The sequence below is a fragment of the Mobula hypostoma genome, chromosome 4 (genome assembly GCF_963921235.1).
Source record: "Mobula hypostoma chromosome 4, sMobHyp1.1, whole genome shotgun sequence".
Classification (NCBI taxonomy): domain Eukaryota; kingdom Metazoa; phylum Chordata; class Chondrichthyes; order Myliobatiformes; family Myliobatidae; genus Mobula; species Mobula hypostoma.
This window is the reverse complement of record NC_086100.1, coordinates 125423695-125451283: the sequence shown is the minus strand read 5'-3', so window position 1 is coordinate 125451283 and position 27589 is coordinate 125423695. Positions and strand designations below refer to the sequence as shown.

Below are 27589 nucleotides of genomic sequence, written 5' to 3'. Positions count from 1 at the left end.
GACAGCAAGACGTTAGTAACTCAACTAACCATGCATTGAAACAGTGGTGTGCAGAAGAACATCACTAAATGCTCAACATATTGAAACTTGAAGTGGTTGGGCTGCAGCAGCAGAAGACCACGAGTGGCCACCTTATTAGGTACAAGAGGCCACTGAGTATAAGTCAATACCAATCTGAACTACCTCGCTTCTTAATTATTCCAGTGTGGCCCAAGCTGAGGATCTACAGAGTGTCAAAGGTCAGAGTTCAGCACTGTCATCAAGGAAAATCATTAATTTCCTGTTTCTGTAGAAGGCATAAGCGTGCACAAATATGTACAGAAGTGCACAGATAAGGCTCAAGGGGTGATAAGCCACATCCCTATGGCACTTGCAATAATCAATTCACATTAATTATTTGGATAAAGGAACAGTATATTCTGTATCCAACTTTGCTGCTGTTTCAAAAGTGAATGAGAAAGTAGGCTCTGAGAAAATGCTGAGTCTGCAGAAGGTAGACAAGTTAAAAGGATGGGAAATAAGTGAGCAGACAAGAAGATGGAATATAATGTCTAAAGCTGTGAGGTTCTGTATTTAGAATGCAGAAAAAATAAATTTTCTTTTTTAAAAATCATTATGTTGGTGCACAGAGCTAATGTGCTAGTTCATTTCAGATTCAGAAAACAATAAGGAACACAAATATGTCCAATAATTGGCGTGCACTTACTTTGGTTCACTAAAACATTGTTATGTTTAGTGCTAACATTAGACTGGGACCCCATGACAGTGATAAATATCCTGTCGGAAGAGGCACTTAAGAATCAACAACATTATTGGATTCTCTTTCTTAAAAGATATTATTGAGTCAGATGGGGTAATGCAATAATCAGTAGTTTTATGCTCACTATTAGATATTGACAAATAAATAAAGCCAGTTTCAGTACTTGAGTCACTGGAATTTGTATTTCCCTACTGCTGGGGGAATTTCAAATTTACAGTACCTTTAATATTCCAAGCCTTGGAATAACAATCCAGGAATCTAAGAACAGTGCTACAATACACAGATGTGTGGATTTGATGCATAGGATCGGCCATGAGGAGGCATGAATGAGCAGCAAAATGACATAATCCTGATCTTTATGTTCAGCATTCTTCATGTAAACCAGAGGTCTTTATTCAACATGTAAGGATATCATTCCTCAAACATATTTTAATGATTAACGTTATCCATCCAGGAAGATTTAAAGATTTTTGTTGTCCTGAGGCATTTTGTTAGGCCCATCGAATTTTAGTAACTTTGTCAGTCAGATAGCTCATAGAGATAAAGGGTCGCCAACTAGCCATGAATCCTGATACCAGTTCAGACTTCTAAAAGTGTTGTGGAGTAGAATCACAACCAAAGCCGTGCAGCTGTGTGTACCAGAGTGCAGGTGTGATCTTTGTGTCATGACCCATGACCCATTGTGTCTTACCATTTCTTCAGAAACTTCACTTAAAGCTGCTCACTGATTCTAATAATGACTGGAATTATTGACCACCTTTACTTCATGGAAATGCGCTATTACTGCGCAGAGTTCCTGTAAATAAATGTGTTTAGTCTACAATAATGTGAAAACAGTTAATAACTTGGCTCAATTTAAGTATTTGCACTTGTGTGCTTGAATATCTTATACAAACAGCACCAGAACAAGCTGACATGGGACCTCTATGCAGAACCATATAAATATGCTTTTCAAAATCAATTTTGAGCTATTCATCTCTAATAAGCCTAAATATAATATGTAGTAAGTTATCAAGCTCATAGAAAAGAAATAAATGAATACAAAGGAAATCTGTTGAAACTGGAATTTCATCTCTACTTATATATTAAAAAAATCGCCCATGACATAACCATCCTTGAAGGACTTCCAGCTCCCTATGCTCTGGGTGATATGTATTTTAGAGCAGAACTACTAAGTTGAAGCTGTTGTGCAATTAATATTGAAGTAGTATTTGAGAAATCTTGTAAATATGTTGTTAAGCATTCCTGTTCATTTAAATAATTATTTGTGGGTTATACAAAAAAATGTGATTTGCATACATCATCATGCCACCACGTAATATGGGCACACCTCGCTTAATCTCGAAGTTAAGCTCAAATTTTCAGACTCCCATGTCTTCCTTTGAATTAGTTTAATGTTTTGAAGTTACAAAACATAATGGTAACAAGGCATTTTAAAAACCAACCCCAGATGGCTACCAACCTGTTAAAGTGTAGCAGAGTGTTCAAACTAAAAAAACGCAGCGAGAAATGGCGAATAAAATATGGAACCAAGCAAGTGCAGACAGTCAAATTTAAAACAGCGCAGCATATATTCTTCAGCAGGGAAGACAAGATCAAGTTTTTTTTTAAGTCAGAAAAACAGAAGAATTCACTAGTTCATAAAGCGTGAGTACTGGGTGATAAATAATCAGAAATAAAAGTAGAAATCGCTAGCTACATTGGAAAGATGGTCGAATTTGATTACATAATGGGTAACTGGTTCATGTATAGTGAGCTATTAGATCAATATTTTGAAGCAAATGATATAGCAAAATTGGCACTCACTTTCATTGGCTAAGTTCATTGGGTTTAAAGGCATATGATTTGCATTGAAGTTTGACTGCTCTAATCAAAATAACAGAAATAAGATTTGCTGATATTGTCAAAGTAATGCAGGAATATTTAGAACCGAAGCCATTGTTGATTGCAAAACACTTTAGGTTTCATAAGTGGAATCAAAAGGAAGGGGAGACCATTTCAGTGAATGTGGCTGAATTGAAGAGATTGTCTGAGGATTGTCAGTTCAGCAATAGGCTTGATGATACACTGAAAGATCATTTAGTTTGTCGGCTCTTACAAGAAAGCATTCAAAAATGGCTCCTAACTGAAGCACAACTTGCATTCAAAAGAGTAGTTGAAATCACTGTTTTAATGGACACTGTAGACAAAGACACAATTGAGTTGCAGTCAGGAATGAAACTGAGCGTAAGCACAAAAAAACCTGCAGATGCTGGAAGTCGAAGTAACATACACAAAACGCTGGAGCAACTCAGCAGGCCAGGCAACTCTATGGAAAAAAGTAAACAGTCAATGAAGGGTCAGGGTCCGAAACATCGACTGTTTACTCTTTTCCCTAAATGTTGCCTGGCCTGTTGAGTTCCTCCAACAACATTTTGTATGAAGGTGAGCATGACCAAAATTGCGGAGTCTACACGGAAACCAGCTGGTCAAACAAATAGTGCTACCATTGTGGCAGGGGCTCACATGCACCAAACAAATGCAGGTTTAAAGGTAAAACTTGCAGAAAATGCAACAAAGTAGGTCACATACAAAGAGCATGTCAGGCAGATAAATAAATGGACTACACAGAAAAGAGAAAAAGGAAAAGTCAAATTGCAGTTTCAAGCAGAGCACTAATCTGCATGCTGTAGATGAAAAGTCTAATAATGATGAGAATGACACAGGACTGGGTAGCCTTGAGATTTAGAGTGTGAAAATTAACAACAGACAAGCAATATGGTTTACCCCAGAAGTGAACGGCAAATTAATTAAAATGGAATTGGACACTGGCTCAGCTATTTCAGTCATTCCACAAATTGAGTTTGAACAGCATATCAAACATACCAAACTGAAGCCTTATACTGGAGAAAAGATAACTCCTGTGGGAATGACATTCGTAACTGTGGAATACACCAACCAACAAGCCACATTGAGCTAGTATACAGTAAAAACAGAAAGATCGGCATTGTGGGGCGTGATTGGTTGAGATAACTACAACTTGATTGGAGATCCATCCACCATTTGCACACCACATTCTCTGCAACGAAGCCACATGAAACCAAATCAAGAAAATAATGATGCCACAACGGTCTCCATACTGAACACCATGAACTATTGCCCAACAGAGAACAAACAGCTGTTGACGCCAAACTGTGCTTCTGGTTGGAAAGCATAGTGGACCAAGGAAAGACTATGTAGGTCAGAGGAAGTGTGAAAGTGATAAAAGCAATGGTTTGACTACAACAGCTTTTGCAGGTAATTTACCTGAGGAAATTTCTGATAGTTTCTTGCAAAATATGATTTTGTTATAAGTTGAAAGAGTTCAAAGAGCTTCAAGAAAGTTGCAAGCATTCAGCTTCTGTCAGTGTAAAGAACCAGAATTTATTCTATGTGCATTAAGGTTACTGCATGGAGTTCAAGTGAGAGACAAAAGGCTCCTTATAAAAGTAGATGCAAAGATCAAAGCCCAGCTGGATGAATGGAAGGTCAAAAAAAAGGACTCATTGGAGATTTGAAAACAGCGGATTCATCAGATGATATTGTGAGTGAGGAAACCAAGAGGAGAGATCAGATCATAAAGGGAGCAATAGAAGGATTAATAAGAGAATACTCCAGTAAACTGAATACACCTACTCAAGATCAAGATAAACAAACTAGAAGAAAAAGGAAGAAAAAAGGTGGCTACCACTGTCAGAATCACTTTCTGCAAGTTTCAGTGTCAACTCCTACAACCAGCATAGAGGAGGCCCCAAAACCTGAGATTGTTTTCACAGCCACAAGTTTCACTTGCCAAGCAGTGAGATCCCCCTTGTCAGGAAAAACTTTATCCCACAAGAGCAAGAAAGCCTCCACACCAATTAAATCCTTAGGCCTGAATGAGACAATTTAAAAATTACTCTGCTGCGGATGACTGTATATAGTAGTTGCATTATATAACAAACTGCTTATGTAGTTGTGATACGTTCTATATTGAGTTGGAATTTATAGCTAAGTAGGAAGGAGTATTGTGTATTTAATATTTCAGTACTATTTGAGTAATCTTGTAAATACGCTGTTGATTAATCATACTTGTTCATTTAAATTAATTACAGGTTATTTTTAAAATATGTGAATTGCATACATCGTCATGCTACCATGTGTTATGGGTGCACCTTGCTTACTGTAAACTCTAAGTTAGACCTGCATTTCAGACTCCCGTGTTTTCCTTTGAAATAGTTTAATATTTTGAATTTACAAAACATACCATTGAACATAACATTCATAAATTTGATATTTATGAAAAATGCACACCACACAAGACCTACCTTTCAATGCTTAAGTATTAAAAAATGTAATGCCATTTTTTTTTGCATGTTGTCTCAAAGAAAATTTATTCTAGCTCCCACAGCCAGAATGTGTTCAGTGAAGAGCACACATACCTCATGGACAAATGATCGCAGTTGTTTTAAACATAAGTATCTTCTCAAATCACCAGTCTTCTACTAATGCAAAAACAACAAATAGTTTCAAACAGATATTTTTGCTGGCACAAGACTGCCACCTAGAAATTGAATCACACAGAGGGCACTTTTAGTCATTACGTGACAAAATTTCAAGTTTACTCTACGGGCATGCTATCAGAGATCAAGTATGCCAATAACTACGTTTATTATTTGTTTCTTACATGTTCCCATCTGTCCCAACATACTTAGGAAACTACAATGGAACAGTCTTACTGGAATCTTGGAAGTTGGGCTTGTTTTTAATCTGTGATTGTGCTATTAAGAACATTCTGTCATTGCCAGAACAACCGACTGGACATTTTCAGTCTTCTCCAGTAGTTAGTTGCTGAGATAATCACTCAATGGGCACTTTAGTGATGATATTACTGGAAACACTTCATCTATGTGATACAATATTATGCTCGTGGCCAGGTACCCAGGAAGGGGTGGGAACCTTGGGTTAGGAGAAAAAGTTGTGCACATCAGTGAAGGGCCCATGCTGAGAAGGTATCCTGGGACACAGTTCCATCAGGACCTCCCTAACGCACTGGGAATTCATAAGCTAAGCTATTGCAATGCTATCAACAATGAAAAATATGACATTCTGAAGGAAGACACCCCTCCACTCCTCCCAAGTCATAATCTTGTGCCTGAACTCTTCCACTCTGGAGATCAAAGTTACTTTGACTTCTAATCTCCTAGTCAAAGGAATTTTCTAAGCCAGTGCTTGCAGATTCCTCCAGGTTTCCCAAGTTACTTCCTCATTGTTATATCAGAAAAGTCAGCCAGATACTGTATTTGTGCAGCAATTATTTCATTTATTTTGATTTTGCTGGCTGCATTCATGTACAGCTCAGGACCCTCTATAATAATCTAGATTTTTTTTTTGTCAGTGGGGAAGGTTTCTGCTCCCTGATATGTGGAATTTTGTTTTGCTCTCACGGCATGCAGGTATGGACAGCTTCATTTGTTGAGTTGTGATGGAACTGAACATCAGTGAATGATTGCGACCAGGTCACTGATCTGAGGTTCTCCTGCAATAATATCCTTGGACTGAGATAAATAGAATGAAGTGTAAATGATTTTTTTTGTGCAAGGAATGTTTTCTCTTTTTATGCTCAGTGACTTGTTTTACCATCACTCCTTACTGCCAGATCAATTCTTATAATGCATCATGTCAAAGGCAGTCACTCTCACTTCACCTCTGGAATTCAGCTCTTTTGTCTGTGTCTGGGGCCTGGCATTGCTTCTGACACTAACCAACCCCACACCCTCTGCTGGTATGCAGGGCCTTCCTCCTGATATGTATCTGGTTCATCAGGACTTGCACGTTCTATAAGTGAATGTGTAATCTGTCTACATCTCCTACACAGTCAAAGTTGCTTGGTACGTGACTCTTGAGGTTGCTGCCCTGCTCCAAGTACTGAGCAGAACAGTATAGGGAGATCAGTAATTTGGATGAAGTGCCACTGGGAACCCTGCAAGTCCAGTTGTATCACTTTTTTTCCTGGTATGAATAACCCAAAGACTGTTTTAAAATGCATTTTGTTAATTTTCTTGATTCCTTTTGCAAAGGGTCCAACTGGTCATCAGTGTTGTTAATGCTCCCCAACTCTTTCTGCAACACATTAATGATTGCATTGGTGCTGTTTCATACACCATTGCTAAGCTCGTCAATTTCATCAACTTTACATCCGACTTCCACCCAGCACTTAAATTCACTGTGTCCATTTCAAGCACCTCTGTCCTCTGTCTTGATCTCTCTCTGTCTCCATTTCTGGAGACAAACTGTCCACCGATATCTTTTACAAACCTACGATGGTCACGGCCATCTTAACTATACCTCTTCCCATGCTGTCTCCTATAAAAATGCCATTCCCTTTTCTCAGTTTGTTCATCTCCGCCACATCTTTTCCCAGGATGAGACTTTCCTTCCCCGAACATTAGGTATATCTTCCTTCTTCAAACAATGAGATTTCCCTTCCTCTTCCATTGATGCTGCAGTCGCCCACACCCCCTCATCGACTGTTTATTTCTCTCCATAGATGCTGCCTGACCTGCTGAGATCCTGCAGCATTTTGAGTGTGTTGCTCTGGAACACAAAGAAACAGACTCCTGGGCTCCCCACCCCACGTCTATGCCAGCCATCAAGTACACATCTATACTTAGGTCATTTACTAGTGCCATCTTAAGAAAGTGTCGACCTTCACCAACCAACCAGCCAGTGCATTCCAGCTTTCAACCTCTATGTGAAAAAGTTCTTCCTCGAAACTCCTCTCAGCCTCTTAACCCTTAACTTAAGCCTGTGACATTAATTTTACGTACCTTTACTCTGCGGAATTTTCTTACTATCAACCCTGTCTATGCCCTTCGTGGTTCTGTTTCCTTAACTGGGTCTCCCAGTCTCCTCCACTCCAAGGAAAATGAACCCATCCTATAAAGTCTCTCAACATGACTAAAATGCTCCATCCGCATCATCCTGGTGAAACTACAATACAATCACTTCCTTCCTGCAGTGTGGTGACCAGAACAGCACACCCCTCGTTAATGTTTTATACAGTTGTACTTAACCCCAACACTATGTCCTATACAATAAAGACAGATATTCTATATGCCTTCTTCATCACCCTAGCTATCTGTGGTACCACCTTCAGAGATCCTTGGATTTCTATACTGAAGTGACACCGTTCCTCAATACTTCCCAGGGCCTTACCACTGATTGGATATAGCCTACTCTAACTATTCCAATTGTGGAGCATCACCTGCATCAACTGGACCACATCCAGATTAAGGAAGAGGAGTGCCTGTAGTCTTGTGGCAAATTAGGGTGGATAAATTCCCAGGCCCGGCAAGCTGTCTCCTCAGACTTTGTGGGAGACCAGTGGAGAAATTGCAGAGACTTTGGCAGAGATATTTAAAATATCCGTAGCTGTGGGTGAGGTGCCATTGGACTAGAGGGTGGCTAATGTTTTTTCATTGATTAAAAAAGGCACTAAGAATAAGTTGGAAAATTATAGGCTAGTGAACCTGGTATCAGTGATGGGATCAGTGGAAGGTATTATAAGGGACACGATATATATGTATCTGGATAAACAGACTGATTAGGGATAGTCAACATGGCTTTGTGCGTAGTAGGTCCTGTCTAACCAATCTCAGAGAGTTTTGAAGAGGTTACCAAGAAAGTTGATGAAGGAAAGACAGTGGACCTTTCGACATGGACTTTAGCAAGCCCTTTGGCAAAAGTCCTGCATGAGAAACTAGACTGAAGTAGTCAATTTGATTCAACATTAGCTAAGCAGAAGAAGCCAGAGAGGGGTAGTAGACGGTCGTCTCTGATTGGAGGCCTGTGACTAGTGCTGTGTCACTAGTGCGGGGTCTGTTGCTGTTTATCATCTATATTAATGTGGGAAACAGGGTCAGAAAACTTGCAAATGACAAGGCCATCAAAGATTGCAAAGTGATCTGGGCCAGCTGGAAAAATGGGCAGAAAAATGGCAGACGTAGACAAGTGTGAGGTATCACACTATGGAGGGACAAACCAGACTAATATTTAGACAGTGAATGGTAGGGCACTGATGACTGCAGTGGAAGAGGGAGATCTAGGAATACAGATCCAAAATCCCTTGAAGGTGGCATCAATGGTACATAGAGTCATAAAGCTTTTGGCACACTGGCTTTCATAAATCTGGGCACTGAGTTGGGATGTTCTGTTGAACTTGTATAAGATGTTGCTAAGGCCAAATTTAGATTAATGTGTGCAGTACGGGTCACCTACCTCCTGAAAAAAAATAGCAATAAGCTTGAAAGTGTGGACAAAAAATTTACATGGACTTAAAGACCTGAGTTACAGGGATAGAGTGAATGGTTTCTGACTTTATTCTCTGGAGTGTAGGTGAACGATTGGAGACCTTATACGAATAATGAGAAATACGAAATAATAAGGGGTCCAGATAGAGTGAATGCTCGCAAGCCTTCCCCCCTCAGGTTGGATGAGAATAGAACTGTGAAAGATGATATACTTAAGGGCAATCTGAGGCAGAACTACTTCTCTCAGAGGGTGCTTCGTGTGGAATGAGCTGCCAACAGAAGTATTAGATATGGGTTCAATTATAACATATAGACCATAAGACAAAGAAGCAGAACTAGGCCATTCAGCCTGTTAAAACTACTGCATCATTCCATCATGGCTGATTAATTATCCCTCTCAATCTTATTCTCCTGTCCTCTCCCCATAACCTTTGATGCCCTTAGTAATCAAGAATCTATCAACCTCCTCTTTAAATATAGCTAATGCCTTGGCCTGCACAGCTATCCGTGGCAATGACCTCCACAGATTCACCATTCTTTAGCTAAAGAAATTCCTCCTCATCTCTGTTCTAAAGTGTTGTCTATCTATTCTGAGGCTGTACCCTCTGGTCCTAGACTCCCCCACGATGGGAAACATCCTTTTCACATGCACTCTACCTTGGACTTCCAATATTTGATATGTTTCAATGAGATCCTCCCACATTCTTCTAAACTCCAGCAATTACAGACCCAGAGCAATCAAAAGTCCCTCAACTGTTAACTCTTTCATTCCCAGGATCATTGTTATTAAACTCCTTTGGACCCTCTCCAATGCCTGCCATCATTTCTTAGATAAGGGTCCCAAAACTGCTCACAATACTCCAAGTGCAGTCTGACCAATACATCATTAGCCTCAGCATTATATCCACGCTTTTATATTCTAGTCCTCGCAAAATGAATGTGAACATTGCGTTTGTCTTCCATAACATCAGCTCAACCTGCAAGTTAAGCTTGAGGGAATCCTGGACGAGAATTCCCAAGTACCTTTGCATCCGATTTCTGAATTTTCTCCCCGGTTAGAAAATAGTCTATGCTTTTATTCCTTATACGAAAGTCTGTGGCCATACACTTCCCCACACTATATTACATCTGCCACTTCTTTGCCCATTCTCCTAAACTTGTCCAAGTATTTCTGCAGATTCCCTGCTTCCTCAACAGTACCTGCCTCTCCTATCTTTGCACAGACTAGATGTTTTCTGTGCTTTGAGCGCTAAGACTCTATGATCTCATTGTTATCAAGATTAAGTTATACATGCCATTCATCTGCTCTTCTTACCAAACGGCCAATAATATCTTGTAATCCAGGACTCTCCTCACTATCAACAACAACTTATGTTATCTACAAACTTACTAATCACATCTCCAAACTGTATGTTCATTTCCCAGATGTGGACACCACTAGCATAATCAGAATCAGAATCAGGTTTAATATCACCAGCACATGTCGTGAAATTTGCTGGTGATATTAAACCTGATTTTGATTCTGATCATTAATTGTAAATATTATGAGGGGTGATGGATAAGTTCTTGGCCTTAGGTTGAAGGAGATGAGTTACACAGCTCTTGTTACATGCACGTACAGTTCAAGTCTTTGAGTGAAAATGCAGAAAGTTTGAAGTTAATAATTCATCTCCTTCTACTTTAGGCCACAAACTTATCAATCACCCCTGCTGTGGACCACTTCTGGAGGTCCAAGAAGCCGACTTCTACAAAGAAGGGATCCGTATGCTCCACGACCACTGGACTAAGTGTGTAAATGTAGGAAAAATGAATGTGCTAGGTTTTCTAAAATTGACACCTTCTACCTTAGGCCACGAACTTCCTCGCGTATATATAAAAATATAGTTAAATTAAATGAGTAGTGCAAAAATAAAAAAGTAGTGAGGTAGTGTTCACAGGTTAAGTGTCCATTCAGAACTCGAATGGCAGAGGGGAAGAAGCTGTTCCTGAATCATTGAGTGTGTGCCTTCAGGCTCCTGTACCTCCTTCCTGATGGTAGCAATAACCTGGGTGGTGGGGGTCCTTAATGATGAATGCACCTTTTCCAGGCACCGCTCCTTGAAGATGTCCTGGATACTAGACAGGCTAGTGCTCATGATAGAGCTAACTAAGTTTACAATTTTCTACAGCTTATTTCATAATCCTTATTATATTAACAGTTTGGACTTTAATATTCAAACCATTAATTTATATAAGAAAGAGTAAGAGACCCAGCATTAATCCCTGTGGTACCCTACAGGTCAAAGGTTTCCAATCTCAAGGAAATCATTCACCCTCGCTCTCTGCATCTTCTCACAAGGTCAATTATGAATTCAATGTCATTATTTCCTGCACCCCATGCACTCCAAGCTTTTAGGCCAGCACCTCATTTGTCAAATGCCTTACTGAGGTCCATTATGAACACATCAATAGCACTGCCCAGATCAATCCTTTTTTTACCTCTAGTAAAAAATGTGATCAATCAGGTTCAGGATCTCCCCTGACAAAAGCACGGTAGCTTTGACTACTTGCCGCATTTCCAAATGGATAATTAAACATGACTCAAATTACTGGAGTTGGATTCACAGGTATGTAAATGCAATAAACAGATTACTGATGCAGAGATTCTATTCCTCAAGGTGTTGGACATTTAATCTAAATCATCAGTTTTAATTTGAATTCAACTTTATTTTTTTTTCCTGAGAACAGGATTCTGGGGAGTGTAAAACATATTATATTCCATTTGCACATGTGATGGTGAATGATTTCATACCTAATGGTTTAGTACAGTGGACCCCGGGCTGGGAACCCCTGGTTTAGCAGGATATATGAAGAATCAGACACGCTATCATTATATTATTTTTTTATGATACTAAGTAACCACTAGCCATTCTCAAAACACCTCACTAAATTTCTAACTACAATTCAAAATAAAGTACGGCAGGCAATTTAAGTTCCACACTAAAATATAAACACACTCAGTGGCCATTTTATAACATAGACCTGTACACCTGCCTGTATACAAATATCTCATACCATCCCAGCACAACAGCTCGTGTAAAACTAATCAACACAGTATTACAATGAGAACAAAAGAAGAAGCGACATAACAAGGAAATAAAGTCTGAATTTAACCCATCTGCCTGCAGATAAAAGGCAGATACTTTATTAAAATTACTGCAATATGATTTTATTTGCATTCTTTATATACTGCGGATTAAATGTTAGAAAACTAGTCGTACAGAGGTTGTCCATCACTGCCAGACTATTGCTTAACTGAACTGCGAAAGTCTCAGCATGATTATGTGAAGGAATAATGATGTAGTTTTCATTTTAAATCGCAGGAGGTCAGCACTGTGCAAAATATCCGAGTGAAATCTATGATAAGGCACTAACATGTCAACATGATTCCTCAAAGGCCAGACTGCACAAAAGCTCCACTCCAGACCCCACATCAAATCCCTGAGCCACTCCAAATCTGCCCATTCTCTGCCACTTGGTATCTACCCAATATAGAATACGGGCCTATGTCCTCATGTCCCTGAGAAATCTGCTTCCTGCTTGCTGGGCTTAAACATCATCTTCACCACTTAACACTTCAGTCAGCAGAGGTTTGGAAATTAAAGTGGGGAGGTATTCCACCTACAATCCCTAGCCATCACTTGCACTAACAACTCTTGCCATCAAATATCATACAATATACAGTAAATTTGCTCCAATATGAAAGCTGTGGTGATGAATCTGATTAACATTGAATTTAAATTACATTGGTTTCCCAACAGCATCAACAGCAGATTGTATTTAACACCTTTAACATAGTAAACGTCCAATATACTTCACATGAATATCACCAGACAAAATTTTCCCTGGGTACAAAAAAAATTAGAAAGTGATTTAAAGAAAGAGAAATGGTGGTTGGGAGATCTAAAACTTGTGTCCTAGGCAGTCAGTGATCTAAAGTGGAATGATTAAAATCAGGATGCTCAGGAGGCTACAGTCAAATGAATGGAGATATTTCCGAGGTTTCTAAGACTGGAAGAGTTTCCAAAGATGAGGAGCGGTAAGACTGTAAGAAACTGTAGTGTAGTGAACACAGATGAGTGCATCACAAAAACCAGCTTCCACTTCATTGGCTCTGATTACACTTGGGAAAACAGCCAATATAATTAAAGGCCGCTCCCATCTCAGTCATTCTTTCTTCTTCGCCTTCCTTTAGGCAGAAGATACAAAAGCTTGAAGCAATCCTGCTGTTATCAGACTCTTAAATGAGCCTCTTGTTCAATAAAGAGGAACTCTTGGTCCCTCAGTCTACCTTGTTGTAGCCCTTGCACTCCATTTGTCTACCTGCGCGACACTTTCTCTGTCAAGATAACTGTAACGCTGAGTCCTGCATTCTATTGTTGCCTTTCCCTTTGTCCCACCTTGATGTACTTGTGTTTTGGAGTGATCTGTAGAGCTGGCATGCAAAGCCAAGTTTTTCACTATATCTTGGTATATGTGACAATAACACTAGAAAACATAGGTTTTGCTCCCTGAATACTTTTGAGTGTATCTTATGGACTTTAAGCTGCTGATCATGAAATTTCTCTATCGTGCACCAGTTTTTTTGGAATCGCCTATAATTGTTATTTCAATTCATAATTCAAGTCAATTAAAATGCTGCCCACAAGGTAAGCTGAAAGGTTTTCTATCTTCTCCAGGCATGCCTCGGTAAGCTTGGGTTACAAGCATGACCCACAACACGGTGTCTTTTTATTGAGTCTCCAATATACAGCCTGAAAACTGTGTTATTACACAACGGCAATGTCCGCCCTTTAATGCCAATCGGCTATACAGTACACATGAAAGAAAACTACCGAAATTTGGAAGTTTTGATGAAGCACAGAATACAGCAACTACAAATGGAACATCTGTGGTGACCTGAAAGTAGTAATACTGCTGCTAGGAATGCAGCTCAGATATACCAAGTACTGTTGTTTCATTTGTGAATGGGACAACTACGCTAAAGAATCTCATTACATTAAAAAGGATTGGCTACTCCGTAACCAGTTGGTTCTAGAGCAGAAAAGTGTGGCATATAACCTCCTTGTAGACCCAACAAAAATACTTTTGCCTCCTCTTCATATAAAACTGAGCCTTACGAAAAGTTTTGTGAAAGTGATGAACAAGGAAGGTGAAGGATTTCGATATTTGAGACAGGTGTTCCCAGAATAACTAATGGCAAGATTAAGGAAGTCAAATCAAACAGGTCATCAACAACAGGCAATTTGAATAACTTCTCATGGGACTGGAGAAAATTGCATGGAAGGCATTCAAAGATGTTGCTGAAAATCTTCTCGGTACCTACAGAGCACCAAACTATGCTGATTATCAACATGCTTCAAGCATACAAAACCATAAATTGCAACATATCACTAAAGATTCATTTTCTGCATTCCCATTTAGACTTCTTCCCGTCTCAGACACTGAGTACAATCGAAAATCATCAACAAAACGTTTTTAGTTTAGTTGAACTGTTGCAGTGGCAGCACCATTATGCAATAAAGCGCATTATATTCAATAAAAGTTAATTTCTTATTTCTCCAAATTCCTCCATGATACAAGTAGTATAAAATTATATTTATGTTGAGCTTCAAGCAGTCTATCATAACCATAAATTCCTGAGGATACTACACCTCAAAAAAATTGTTGTCCAGTGTAATGAACCAATTACCAAATAACTATTGAGGGATTTCAAAACATGAGTAAGACTATTAGAATTTTAATTTGAATTCAACTTTATTTTTTTTTCCTGAGAACAGGATTCTGGGGAGTGTAAAACATATTATATTCCATTTGCACATGTGATGGTGAATGATTTCATACCTAATGGTTTAGTACAGTGGACCCCGGGCTGGGAACCCCTGGTTTAGCAGGATATATGAAGAATCAGACACGCTATCATTATATTATTTTTTTATGATACTAAGTAACCACTAGCCATTCTCAAAACACCTCACTAAATTTCTAACTACAATTCAAAATAAAGTACGGCAGGCAATTTAAGTTCCACACTAAAATATAAACACACTCAGTGGCCATTTTATAACATAGACCTGTACACCTGCCTGTATACAAATATCTAATCAGCCAATCATGTGGCAGCAACTTCATGCATAAAAGCATTTAGTTGTTATTCAGACCAAATATCAGAATGGGGATGAAATGTGATCTAAGTGACTGACCATGCAGTGATTGTTGGTGCCAAATGGGGTATTTTGATCATCTTAGAAACTGCTGATCTCCTGGGATTTTCATGAACAACAGTGTCTAGAGTTTATAGAGAATGATGCAAAAAACAAAAAACATCCAGTGAGCAGCAGTTCTGTAGGTGTTCATAAGATAGGTCAAAAGAGAACAGCCAGACTGGGTTCAAGCTGACAGGAAGATGACAGTAAATCAAATAACTATGTGTTACAACAATGGTGTGCAAAAGAGCATCACTTGATGCACAACACATCAAACATTGAAGTGGATGGGCTACAGCAGCAGAAAACCATGAACATATACTCAGTGGCCAATTTATTAGCTACAGGAGGTTCTAATAATGTGGCCAATTGAGTGTATACAGTATCAAATAGGATACACTGCTTCTATTAAACCTGAACATCAGTAAAATTCCTTGATTTTAAGGGATTTAACAAGGCAATACACATTTACAAAGCTGGAACATCCCAAAACAAAAATGTTAAAGCAGTAAGTGCTCCGATTTATCTGACTACTCAACGTTTGTTACATTGAATTTAAAGCATAACTATCCTGCGTAAAAGCTCAGATGCTGTTGAGGCCTATAGCATAGCCAAAAATACCATCAAGTACTCCTTTCCAGGGCCTGGCCTCGGGAACGCATTAGTCAGGGGCTTGTTGTGGGGGAGAAGTATCGGAGCCCAGTATTTGGGGTTGCATTATGGGGAGTGTACTCGTTTTTGCAGCAGGAACAATTGCTATCTGAAGCTTGGTAATGATGGTGGTAAGTGGACTATAGTGAGCTCTTAGGGATAGTCAGAAGTGGAAGGCAGAAGCATCTTGGGAGACACTTGGGTGAGCGAAAGACTAGGAGATTGTTGAGGGACTGTGGAGCCAGGCAAGCCGTGTGGTGTAAAGATCCTATTGTGACAGAATGCCTAACAGCAGGCACCCACGGGGCAACGTGACTCAAAAGGAGCATAATATTGCTTATATCCATGTTTTACAATTGAAAATTATTTTCCCCCAGAGGAAATATAATGAAGTACACTGCACAGGAAACTGTGCCTAAGTCACGAGGATGTCTCATGACAGACAGCAGCTAGTCAAATGTTCCAGGTGATGAGACATGGTAAAGGGCATTATCATGTTTCATTCTGAAAACAAAATTCAAATTGTATTATACTGTTAAAAAAATAACATAACGCTGCTAAATTTCTGGGCAAGAATCCCTCTTAATATTGGCAAAAAACTGTGAAGGCATGAAATTTCTCATCCCATCTGCATAGGTGAAGTGTATGAAAGAAAGGTCATTGAAGGCACAAGGTCTGTCCACTTCTGCATGATGTCTCAAGCAGAGGCCACAAATAAAATGTCCATTAGCCCACAATGAATTAATCGTATAACATACCTTTACACAGGCACATCTTTTTTAATTTGCAGGCATGTGCATGTATCCTTAACTAAATATACTGAAGGTGTTAATAAGCGGTGCAGAATCTGCCTGAAGCTGATGTCCAAATGGTACATATCTAATAATTAACCGTACTGTTCTTACAATAAATATCTATTCGGGACAACAATAAATAATGTCTTTGCCAGCAATACTCAGATTGAGAAAACTGAATTATTTTAAAAAATGCTGCATTTAGCAGCAGCTTCAGTTTATCACTACAGGCTAGGCTCATGAATAGATGAGGTAATAGATAAGCTTTATTTTCCGTGTGTATTGAAGCATCGAAACGTACAGTTAAATGAGTCATTTGCATCAATGATGTGCTAGGGCAGCCCACAAGTGATGCCTCAGCATGCTCGGCAACTCACTAACCCCAACCCGTATTTCTCTGGAATGCGAAAATAAACCGGAACTCCCAGAGGAAACCCAAGTGGTCAAGAGGTGAACATACAAACTCTTTACACAGAGTGGAGTGGCATAACTGAACCCCAATCCTGGTGCTGTAATGTGGTAAATGAAGTGGGCTATGCTGCTGGAACTAGAAGGCTTTTCCAGCATAGGTTGTTGGCCAAGAAAAGCATACGTGCTTCTCTTAAACTTTCATGCCGTTTCACTTCCCCAAACCCACACCAACCAAACCAGAACAGTACCCCCATTAGCATGCCATAAGCTCCCTCTCACACACACACCAATCCCTAACCTCTTTAAATGCAGAGTTTGGACTCAGCAGATTTTCAAACAAGTTGCTAGACTTCCCAACTGGCAGACTGCTAGCTTCTCCGTCTGTCCAGTTGCCTGGAAGGCACCAGAATACAAAAAATATTTCCCAACCTGTTATCCTTAGCAAGACATGTGCTTACTTGTCCAGGATTTCCAAGTGATCATAACCCTGCTCCCTCCACATTTCTTTTTTAAATCAGAGTCAAGAATCTAGCAATAGATTCACCCACTTAACCATACATGTTTGCTTTACAACTTACATTTCACAACTTAATAACTTCCTAAACATTGACTTATAAAATTTAATATAGGCAACATTTCCAAGTATTATCTACATTTTGTACACGTGCCAGTCAAAAACTGATATTTGATTTGCCTGTGTTAAGACTGGCAAATTCTAACTGGTCTTAATATAAGCAATGTTTTAAAGTAAATACAATACTACAAATTCACTAGAGGCCTTGGTAGTCAGGCTAAGTCAACTTATTTTTGTGAAAAGAAAATTGTGTTTGACCAATTTATTGGAGTTCTCTGAAGAAGGAATGTGATGTAGATAAAGGAAAACTCTTGGTTGTAGCACACTTAGATTTATATTAATAAGCTTACAGACCAAAGGTTATTTCAGAAAATAAAAATCCATAATGCAGGAAGTAATATTTTGCAAGAATGGCAGATCCTTGCACCTACTCTTCAGTTAACGAGGGCAGTTCCATTTTTTGTTTTTCAACCACTGGGCAGTTCTAATATGCTGCAGTTTTTCTCTCTTCACAGAAGCTGCCTGACCTTTTGAGCTTTCTGTCCATTCTTCTTTTCTTCAAATTTCCAGCAACTGCCATGGTCTGTGTTCTGCTGTTCCAGTAGATTTTTCTCCCTCCTCTGTCCTCCCTCTATCTACACATCTTCCACACTGATTAGGGATCTCAAACAAGTTTTCAAACCCTCTTTTAGGGGGTGCCAATCAAAAATTATCTATCTTTTGTTAGTCACTCTGCACAGACATTCTCTTTGTTCTTTCCATCCCTTCATTCCTTCAAGTTTAACATTATTCAAATTCTAAAGAAAATGTTATCAGCCTAAAATATTAACTTGGTTCCTCTCTTCACATTTGCTGCCTGACCTCCTCTGTATTTCCAGCAATTGTGTTTCCATTTTAAATTTTGAGTAGCTGTGGTATTTTGCTTTTTGATTTAGGCCCGCAGTTTAGATTAGACTAGTCCAGACAAGGTATGGTTGCAGCACCACCTCAGCTTTCACAGTCTATTTGATATTAATGCCCAGAAATGCTAATGAACAGTGCACAATGAAACGAATCTTTACCTAAGATCACAATGCATTTCTGGAATTTCTATCCTGGGTTCTCCACACATAAGATATACTGATGTAATGACACTACTGAACCTATCACCATCATCCAGTCATCCTAAACCAGCGCCAATAATTGAAGACAGAGGAGATCAGAAGGGTAATCATGCTCCTTCACTGTGATTCTGACCTTCCGTGGGGTGTGCGAGTAAATCCTAACCATAACCAGTGCATAACTTCAGATGTTTTGTGAGCCCTGAAACCAAACTGGCAATCACTGTCCTAACAATAACGCCTCCACTCATGTTTGATGTCCTGATGAATTTGTGGCCCAAGTACGAGAAACAAGCAGCAGGTATATTTCTCTGTTAAGTATATTGCTCCTGTCAATGTACTGTTTCACATGATACTCCACAAAACCCTGTACAGTTGTGTGGTCTGATGGAAAATTTATGTTGCTACATATCCACATTGACCTATCATGAACAACTGAACTACAGGTTTAACACCTCAAATCTGGCCAATGCTCATTCCTCATCTTTCCACTTTCTAAATATATCACAATATGTCATGAAAATGACTGCATGATTGAATGGCCTGTCATACGAAGAACATCTGATGTCTCTGGGCCTGTAGTCACTAGGATTCAGAAGAATAAGGGGTGACCTCATTGAAATCTCTCAAAGGGGTGGCTTTGATAGAAGTGGTGTGGAGAGGATATTTTCTATGACAGGAGAATCTAAGACCAGGGGACACTGCCTCAGAATAGAGGGCTGTCCTTTTAGAATGGAGATAAAGAGGAAATTCTTTAGAGAGAGTGGTGAATCTGTGGAATTCTTTGCCTGTGAAGGCAGCTGTGGCGGTCACGACTTCATGTATATTTAAAGTGGAGGTTGATAGATTCTGGATTGGTCAGGGCATGAAGGGATACAGGAAGAAGGCAGGAGATTGGGGCTGAGAGGAAAACTGGATCAGCTGTGATAAAATGGCAGAGCAGGCTCAATGGGCTAAATGGCCTAATTCTGCTCCTGTATCTTATGGTCTTATATTGATCTGATCTCCCTGTCCAGGACTGCATTCAGTGGTCCTCACAGACCTGGGCTGGATGCTTCTAGTCTCCAAACTCTGGAGTTTAGTGGTCAGGTCCACATGACATCTGCATTTCAAGCAACAACCATGCTAGGAAGCGGGTGATGTAGGTATATTGGCAGCTTTTAAAAGACAGTTAGACAGGTACATGGATAAGAAGGGTTTAGTGCAGGCAACTGGGACTAGGTTGGATGAGCATCCTTGGTCAGCATGAATGAGCTGGGCTGAAGGATCTGTTTGTATAATGTATGAATCTACAACCCTTCAATATATGTGACAACCAAAGCTAGTAACAGATTGTTGTCACCTGTGAAGGCTATCAATTCAAACATGTATAAAATTTCTTCATCTTACTACCATCCAACTGAAGCAGCAATTCATTTGCACTTCTTCCAAACTAGTAAACTGTATTCAGTGTTCAGGATATGGTCTTTTCTACACTGGAGAAACTACGTACAGATTTAGTAACTGCTTTGGAGTATCAGTAATACTTCAATCCCCCGTTGTCTGCCATTTTAATTTTCCATCCAACTCCCACTCTCACCTATCTGTCTTTTGCCTCCAGTATTATCATAACAAGTCCCAATGTTCGCTTCAAGAAAAGTACTTCATCCTACATTCAGCAAGCTGCAGCCTCTTGGACTCAATGTTAAATGCTGTTCCTTCAGGTAACTCCCTGTATCAAAATGGCCTGTTTCGCCAAAAGCCATTTTTTTTATGATATTGGTTCAGTTTCCCTCTCTGTTAACACAGTCTAAACTACTGCAATTTGTCAGCAATATACACCTATGCTTTTTACTCTTTCAGAGGTTTTTTTTCCCAATTTTTTTCCCTCTCTAACTGCCTCATTAACTCATCTACCAGATGATGGTACAGAGACTCTGGCCACACCCTATCCAATTCCCTCCCCCACCTCCCAACTCTGCTAACTTGTTTGCCTTCTCTTTTTTTTCCAGTTCTGATGAAGGTATTTTGATCTGAAATGATACATCAGTTTCCTCTTTCACAAATGCTGTTAGTTTATTTAATGGTCCTGCATTTTCTCATTGAGTCATAGTGTCAGAGACCTGCAGCATAGAAACAGTTACTTTGGCCCAGTGAGTCCATGCTGACTGTCAACCACTCATTGTGTATAACATTATATAATTATACAGTTTTATAAACATCACTGATAGTTGGACATTCATGGCCCATTAAAACTGAATTGATTAATTAAAAACAAAAAAAGTAATGATGATAAAAATGAACATTAAGACTTTAAACAAAAAGGAAAAAAATTAAAGTAATTATGTCACCTATTCCAATGTCTAACAACCCCCAGTGAAATTAATAAATCCTGAACTCCCAATCAAGACTGTTGGCAAAGGGAGAACAATCCAGCTCATGAATCCTAAGACCATTGGTATCAGATTGTGCTGGTTCTGAACAGATGACCCAAACCGATGGTTTAGCTACACTGGGATCAACTAGACTTGAGAAGATTTCCCAACATTTTAAAAGGAGAATCTTCTCTTAGAGCCTCTGAGAAGTCAGAGCAGCTTTGGTCACTGCAACATAAAATTTCTAAATAAAAGAAGCTACTTGTACAGTCAGTGTTTCAATACAGGAAATTGTAGCTGATCTCCCACATACTGCAGCTCAAAAGAAATGGCCCATATTTGTGCAGTTCATGCAATTCACAGAATATGATTAAAATATCATGTGATCCCCCATTATTAACTGCCATGTGATCGGATGTCACGTGACTAGATCTCCAGGAAAAAGTCTAACCTGTATTCACACCCCTAAGGACATTGCAACAACACAAAGCTCTGAAACCAAAAATCACAGTTTGTTACTTAATCCACATTTCTACATTACCTTCAATTCAAAGAATCTCTCAAGAGCTGAGCTCATGCTGTAAGTTCACCTTTTATATGGAATGTTTATCACACAAAATTCAGTGTGGAGCCTATTGTGTATTTAACATTATGGTAATAGTTGAGTAACATTGTAAATATATTGTTCAATTAAGCATTCTTTGTTGTTTACATAATGCTTTGCAGGTTATATGTAAATGCTGTACACCATTACACCGACTTGCCGTACTTGCACGCCTTGCTTAAAGTAAAAATGAACTAGAACACGTTCTCCTGAGTTCCCATCTTTTTCTTGCAATGAGTTTTATATTTTGGCGTTACAAAGCAAAGCAGGGCCGGATTAAAAGAATGGCAGTATTCCAATCATGAAAATTTGTACGCCTGCTTTTGTGTAAACATTGCCTCTGTGTACAGACATACCCTCATGAATGTCTGATTTTCTGACCTTCACAGACATCTTAGTACTGGGTAGGTCCTTACCGCATCATGAAAATTATCACAAAATGCAAGTCACTATATAAACAAGATCATTGATCAGAGGTGGTATTGTTTCCTACCTGCTTTCCATCAAGTGTGTAGAGCCTTCTGACTGCACCAGAATCTAACTTTATAGCATCTGTGATGTCATTTAAAACTTGGTCGAATGAATGTGCTGTCTTCTTGTTTAGAAGTATCCTTACTGCCTTGCGAGGTTTTACACCACTGCGGATAACCGTCACCAGTTTAGGCCTGATAAAATCCTTGGCCTCTTTTCCTTCACCTCTTGTTGTTAGTGAAGAGAGAGAGCGGGACGTTCCAGTCTTGATGTTAACAGACCAATTTGGATTGACATTTTTGGAGTAGTCAACTTTACGGAATGGCTCATTGGATGCACAGACATAGCTTTCACCTGTTTAAAATAAGAAAACATTTTAATCACAGCTTCAGTTTAATTATAGCTGTATTTTTTATTTTACCTTTAAAGTATCCATTCACTGTGAAACTGGGCATTCAGTACAACTGATAAAATATAGATTATGATGTTTTAAATTCAAAGAAATGTAGGTGTACTTATACTAATACAGTCTTCTACATTCTCAGCTATAAAACACTTATACTCTTATAATCAAAAAATGTTGTCTATAGGCCACAAATAACAATGATGAAAATACATTATACCGGGTTGTTTTCAAAGAATCCTGACAGCACATTCAGCTCATCATGTCCTTGCTAACTCTCTACCAGAACAACGCTCCAGTTCCACCCCATGGCCCTTACTCCATTTTCTTGCGTTCATTTTTCTTCACCAAATATTTATCCAATCCCCCCTCAAAGAACCTGTCTCCTCCACACTGGCAGGCAATGCATCCCAGAAACCAACAAACACAGCATAGAAAGAACTCTCTCCATGTAACACTTAATTCCTTTCCACCTTATTTTATACCAGTGAAGTCTAATTGTTAATCAATCCACATTGACCATGATCCCACTGTGCAATTCTTTCCAGCCCATCATTGTTTTATGTATTATTAAGTTTCCCCTCAGCCTCTTGAGAGAGTGTTCGGCTCTCTAATCTATCCTTGCACTTTTGTCTCTCATCCATGAACCATTCCCATTCCAGACCTTCTCTAGTGCCTTTAGATCCTTCCAATAATATGGTGATTAGAAATGAATATAATACTCTGGTTGAGGTGACATCAGTGTTTTATATAAAAAAAATATTTTCCATGCATTTGAACTCTATTGAGAAAGCCAGAATTGTAAATAATCCTAATTAGCTTGGTTTTGCCACTTTTAATGATCTGCGCACAGATAAGCATCAGTCCCTCTGTTTCTGCATACTCTTAGAGCAGTATCCTAAATCTTACACCTTTCCTCATACTTCTGATATGAAATGGTTCATTTCACACTTTTCTGCATTAAACTTAATCTGCCATATGTTTGGTCATTCCACCATTCTGTTCGTATCCTGCTGTAATCCTTCACTATCCTTTTCACAGTTCACAATAATGGCACGTTAAATCAGGTGCAAATTTATAAACTATGGTTTGCAACTACCAAATCTAGGTCATTAATATACTTTGAAAATACAGATGACCCAAACACTAATTCCTCCAGTCTGGAAAATAACATTTACCAAAACCCTGTCTGCTACTTTCATATTCATGCTATCAATGACCCCATTATGCCAAATGGTTCAACTTTGCTGATGTCTATTGTGCGTCACCGTATCACATGCCTCTGAAAACCCATGTACACCACACTACTTTACTCCATCAACCCCATCTGAAACCGCAGAAAAAAATCAAATTGGTTGAATACAAATTTTCTTCAACAAACAAATGTTGACTTCCCTTACTTTACAGAATGCAGTAACTTCACAAAGTCCTTCAGTAAGTTTTCTGTCACATAATAATATTACTACATTTATAACATACACAGTGTCGCCAATCTGTTGACTGTATTTGCAGCAATGTTTACTTGGGAATCTTTGAAAATAAGAATTGATGCATAAACATACACAGCATTAGTTACATTCATTCAGTACATAATAGCAAAAGGTACGTTTTAAGATAATACAAATCACGAATGATAAATTCATGAGTAATTGTTTCTGCGTTGTTTTCTAGGATTGTGATTTATATTTTTTCAAGTTCTAAAATAACTGTTTCATATTGACACTACATATTCATCAAATAGAAATCAAGCAGAAATACTCAGGTGACTCTGAAGCTGATGGCACCATAAAAGCTGACAATTCAAGTATCGTCTTGCAATCTGAATGCAAGTCATTAGGTGTGTGTAATTTAATCATGCAATGTAAATAATATTTTGCCCCATTTGCCAAAGATAAGAATAATTTCCGTGTCATTGCCGTTCACTTTCCCTGTCATATAGCATCCCCTTCAGTTGTTATTCATGCACCACTCGAGCTCCAATCAATCGGCTTGCACTGAAGTCAGCTGCTCAGTACAGCAAGCAACCTTTCCGCTCAGTGGAATTGGTATGGTTAGGATAACTTGCAGGAATTCTTGTTTGGACGAGAATTCCTACGTCCTGTACATGGCAACTGTAGTCTTCGTCTGATTTTTAACAAAGGCACCTTGTCTTTTTGTCTGTTTATTCTGGATGGTAATCACATGAAAACAATTTATTTTCATCTATTGATCACTTACATAATTTTAAAACTGCTTATCTTTCTGATCACCATTTTCCAGAGAAAATATACTCGGGGTGCTCAATATTCCTGATGGATTAACTGGATCAGAATTTAACTGCTGCAACTGACAGAAAGTGGAGAGAGGGGTCAATTTAAAAAATAAATTTGGTTACCTGCAGTACAGTGGTCCTGCTCCTTTCCCAATGTTACTGCACTCCTCATGTCAGTACAGTAAATGCAAGAAGGAAGCAGGATTAAGGTTTAAAGATAGAGGTGTCAAAAGAATTAGATCTGAAGTATCAACCCGAGGCCTTTGTTAAAGTTGGTGAGGTGACACGATACAGCAGATCCCAGAGACAAAAGAGCAGAGCAATGGAGGTAAGGACAACAAAGAGGTGGTCACTGTTGGCTGAGGAATAGCTATTGGACTGCTTTGAGTTGGTGGACTGGGCCACGTTCAGGGGTTCTGCAGATCACCTGAATGAATATGCCACAGTTGTCATGGACTTTATAAAGACACTAGTGGATGAGCAACTTAATCTTCTGGGCCAGCCTCCCCTGCGGGAATTTGTCAAAGGCTTTGCTAATGTCCATGTAGATAAACATCCACCACTTTTCCTTCATCAACATTCTTGGTAACCTCCTTGAAAAGCGCTATCAGATTGATTAGGCATATCTACCATGCACAAAGTCATGTTGACTATCCAAAATCAGGGTCTGTCCATTCAAATGTTACATATCCTGTCCCTTAGAAAACCTTCCAATAACTTACCCATGACCAACATCAGACTTAATAGCTTATAATTTTCCAACTTATTTTTATGGCCTCTTTGACCAATTGAGAAACTATAAATATGCTCCAGTCCTCTAGCACTCACCTGTGGCCAAGGACATTTTAAACATCTTTGCCAAGGCCCTTGCAAATTCTATGAGTATTGCACAAGGTCCTCAGGGACCCTCGTCAGACTCTGGGGATTTATCCATCTGAATAGGACAGCCAGAGCCTCTTCTTCTGTAATTCAGATTCAGTCCATGACCCCACTAATCTCTTTCCTCAGTTCTATAGTCTCTGCATGTCTTCTGAGTAAATACAGATGCAAAATAATAATTTAAGATCTCCACCAGCTCTTTCAGTTCCTTGCATAGATGACCACGCTGATCTACAATTTTGTCCCTTGGTATCCTTTAGCTCTTAATATACCCAAAAAAACCCTAGGGGTTCTCATTCGCCCTGTCTGCCAGAACAATCTTGTGTCCTCTTTCAGCCCTCCTGGTTTTTCTTGTGTCTTTCTGCATTTCTTGTATTCCTTAAAAGCTTCATTTGATCCAAACTGCCTATACCTGATATGTGCCGCCTTTTTCTTTACCAGGTCTTAATATCCCTTGATAAACAAGACTCCATAGATCTGATAGCCTTGCCTTTTATACTAACAGGAACATACATATTCTATACTCTCAAAATTTCAGTTTTGAAAGCCTCCCTCTTATCAAGCATCTCTTTGCTGGATTATAACCTATCCCAATCCACACCTGTCCTTCTGATGCCATCAAAATTGGCCTTCCTCCACTTTAGAATCTCAACCCAAGGACCAGTTCTATCCGTCTCCATAAGTATTGTGAAACTAGTGGCAAGATGATCATTACATGCTAAATATTCCTCTACGCACATATCTATCACCTGCCCTGTCTCATTCCCTAAGAGGAGATCCAGTATTGTACTTTCTAATTGGTACCTCTACATATTAAGGAAACTCTCTTGAACACATTTAACAAACTCTATTCCAATCAATCATTTTACAGTATGGGAGTCCCAGTCAGTATATGGAAAGTAAAAATCACCTACTATCACAACCCTATATTCCTGCAACTATCTGCTATCTCACTACAAATTTGTTACCCTAAATCCCGCTTTCTGGAGGTCTATAACAGCGGTCCCCAACCACCGGGCCGCAGACCAGTACCGGGCCGCAAAGCATGTGCTACCAGGCCACATGGAAACGATATGATTTGGCGATATGCGTCAGCTGCACCTTTCCTCATTCCCTGTCACGCCCACTGTTGAGCTTGAAGGCACGCGAGGCCATTACCTGAGCGTCATCCATGTCAGTGCGGGAAAGAGATCAGCTCCTCGAGCTTGCAAATGACGGCGGGCTGAAAAGTATGTTTGACATAACATCTCTGTCAGCATTCCGGATCAAAGTCAAGGCTAAATATCCTGAGATAGCCACGAAAGCACTGAAAACGTTGCTCCCATTTTCAACATACCTCTGCAATGAATGCAACGAAAACTAAACTGCGGAATAGACTGGACATAAGGAACCCCCCTTCAAGTATTGCTGTCTGCCATCACCCCTCGATAGGACCGTCTTGTTGCAGGGAAACAAGCCCAGGGCTCCCACTGATTCAGCGATATTGGTGTTGTGTGTTTAATATCCAAACGTTACTTAAAATGTTCTGATGCTATTGACTTACTTATATAAACATATAACAATTACAGCATGGAAACAGGCCACCGCGCCCCTTCTAGTCCGTGCCGAATACTACTCTCACCTAGTCCCACCGACCTGCACACAGCCCATAACCCTCCGTTCCTTTCCTGTTCATATACCTATCCAATTTTTCGTTAAATGATAATATCGAACCTGCCTCTACCACTTCTACTGGAAGTTCGTTCAACACTTACTCCAAGCTCCCCTGTCCTCCCCTGATAAT

General features: G+C 39.3%; 1 protein-coding gene across 4 annotated transcripts in view; it reads right to left on the bottom strand.

The window, feature by feature from the left end:
* dclk2a (doublecortin-like kinase 2a) overlaps window positions 1-27589 on the bottom strand; it is a 378249-nt gene that overhangs the window by 288547 nt on the left and 62113 nt on the right. For all 4 annotated transcript variants that reach the window (XM_063046455.1, XM_063046456.1, XM_063046457.1 and 1 more), the window contains exon 2: window positions 22296-22627. In XM_063046455.1, the coding sequence (XP_062902525.1) occupies window positions 22296-22627 (332 nt within the window). The remainder of the gene's footprint in view (window positions 1-22295; window positions 22628-27589) is intronic.